Source organism: Amphimedon queenslandica, unplaced genomic scaffold (genome assembly GCF_000090795.2).
Source record: "Amphimedon queenslandica unplaced genomic scaffold, v1.1 AMPQUscaffold_3629_Cont24379, whole genome shotgun sequence".
In the NCBI taxonomy this organism is placed as follows: Eukaryota; Metazoa; Porifera; class Demospongiae; order Haplosclerida; family Niphatidae; genus Amphimedon; species Amphimedon queenslandica.
In genome coordinates, this window is record NW_003556046.1 from 1 (window position 1) to 1,428 (window position 1,428).

Below are 1,428 nucleotides of genomic sequence, written 5' to 3' on the forward strand. Positions count from 1 at the left end.
CACAACCTTCCCCCCACCCCGGTCAACTGCTCTGGGCTTCCTCCCCAAACAAAAATTCCTAGATAGAACCCTGATTGCCCCATAATCAATCCAGCTACATGTACTTGTAATGCTTCTATGTAAAGAAGTACAGTATAAAGGCCACCATACACCTTAAGTGTTATCAACATTTAAACAAACAGGCTACCTCATATAGTAGAATAAGTTAATCTTCTGTAGCCATAATATTAGAAACAATTCATCAATTCTCTCTAAACTCTCTTCTTTTGTTTCAGGAAGTGTTAGCAACACAAACAAAAATGAGGCAAAGAGAAACCCTGCCAGTATGTAGAATGTACCGGCCGTCTTTAGTACAGAACCGAGAAGTAATGGGGTTACCATAGCAACCACAAAGTTCCCATTCCAGTTACCAGAAGTAGTGACTGAAACAGCAACACCTGAAGAGAGAGAGGGAGGGAGGGAGAAGACGTCAAGGAATACATGCATTAAATCAAATCAATATCAGTATCAGCTAACCTCTAACAGAGAGAGGGAATACTTCACTAGTCACCACCCAAACAACTGGCCTATAAAGAGAAAGATCAATACATCATGTGCAGGAACAAAACCATGTCAGCAGACAATAAGCAGATACAAGTGAAGAGTATAACCCAGTCTCACTAAACTAAGCTCAATGTTGCTATGTAAAACTATTGTACACATGCTTTTGGCAGTAAGCTTTAATTATACTACCAACATACATGTATATGTAAAAAATCACCTGACACCATTAAAAAGAATTGTTCCCCCACCCCATACAAAAAATTCTATATGAATCCCTGCACTCTATCTATATAATACATGTACCTATTGATGCTTAAAAGCAACAAATGACATCCCATTCCCATATTTCTATACTAAGTACAGGAATGAGAACACTATCCCTAACTCACCCCCAGGTAGATGCAAAGAAAGACACAAAGAGTACAATCAGGAGAGCCACAAAATATCCAACAACCTGTCTCTCCTCTTCACTCCCTCCCCCTCCCTCTCTCTCCTCATCAACATTAAAGATATGAATGAGGAGACCAGCTGCCAGTATAGATACACACATACCCAGTGCCCCAACTAGCAATAGGGTCTTACGACCAACCTAAAGGACTCATGTAAACGGGTGGAGACTGTATTCAACTGACCTTGTCGACGATAAAGAGAGTGATGAGAGTAGTCAAGAAGTTTATCACACCCACTATTGCTGTAGCAGCATAACTGGATACGTCTATACTGCAGAATATTGAGGTTGAGTAATACCTGGATAATGGAAGTGGAATAATTGGAATTATTGGATAAATTTGTATGAATTCCTTTCTATCTCTCTTCCTCTTTCTCTCTACAATACTACTCTCACTTACATGATGATATTCATTCCAGTCAACTGCTGAAACTTTT

General features: G+C 39.6%; 1 protein-coding gene across 2 annotated transcripts; it reads right to left on the minus strand.

The window, feature by feature from the left end:
* Positions 1-168: 168 nt before the first annotated feature.
* LOC105316202 (probable glucose transporter rco-3) lies at positions 169-1,422 on the minus strand. Of its 2 annotated transcripts, none has more exons than XM_020008204.1 (5): positions 1,392-1,422; positions 1,176-1,290; positions 933-1,132; positions 517-566; positions 169-422 (listed from the first exon to the last, which is right to left on the minus strand). In XM_020008204.1, the coding sequence occupies exons 1-5, from the start codon at positions 1,403-1,405 to the stop codon at positions 184-186; spliced, it is 618 nt and encodes a 205-aa protein (XP_019863763.1). In that variant the 5' UTR covers positions 1,406-1,422; the 3' UTR covers positions 169-183. The 2 variants fall into 2 exon arrangements, with proteins under 2 accessions (XP_019863763.1, XP_011409321.2); XM_011411019.2 differs by having other exon boundaries at positions 169-437.
* Positions 1,423-1,428: the final 6 nt, after the last annotated feature.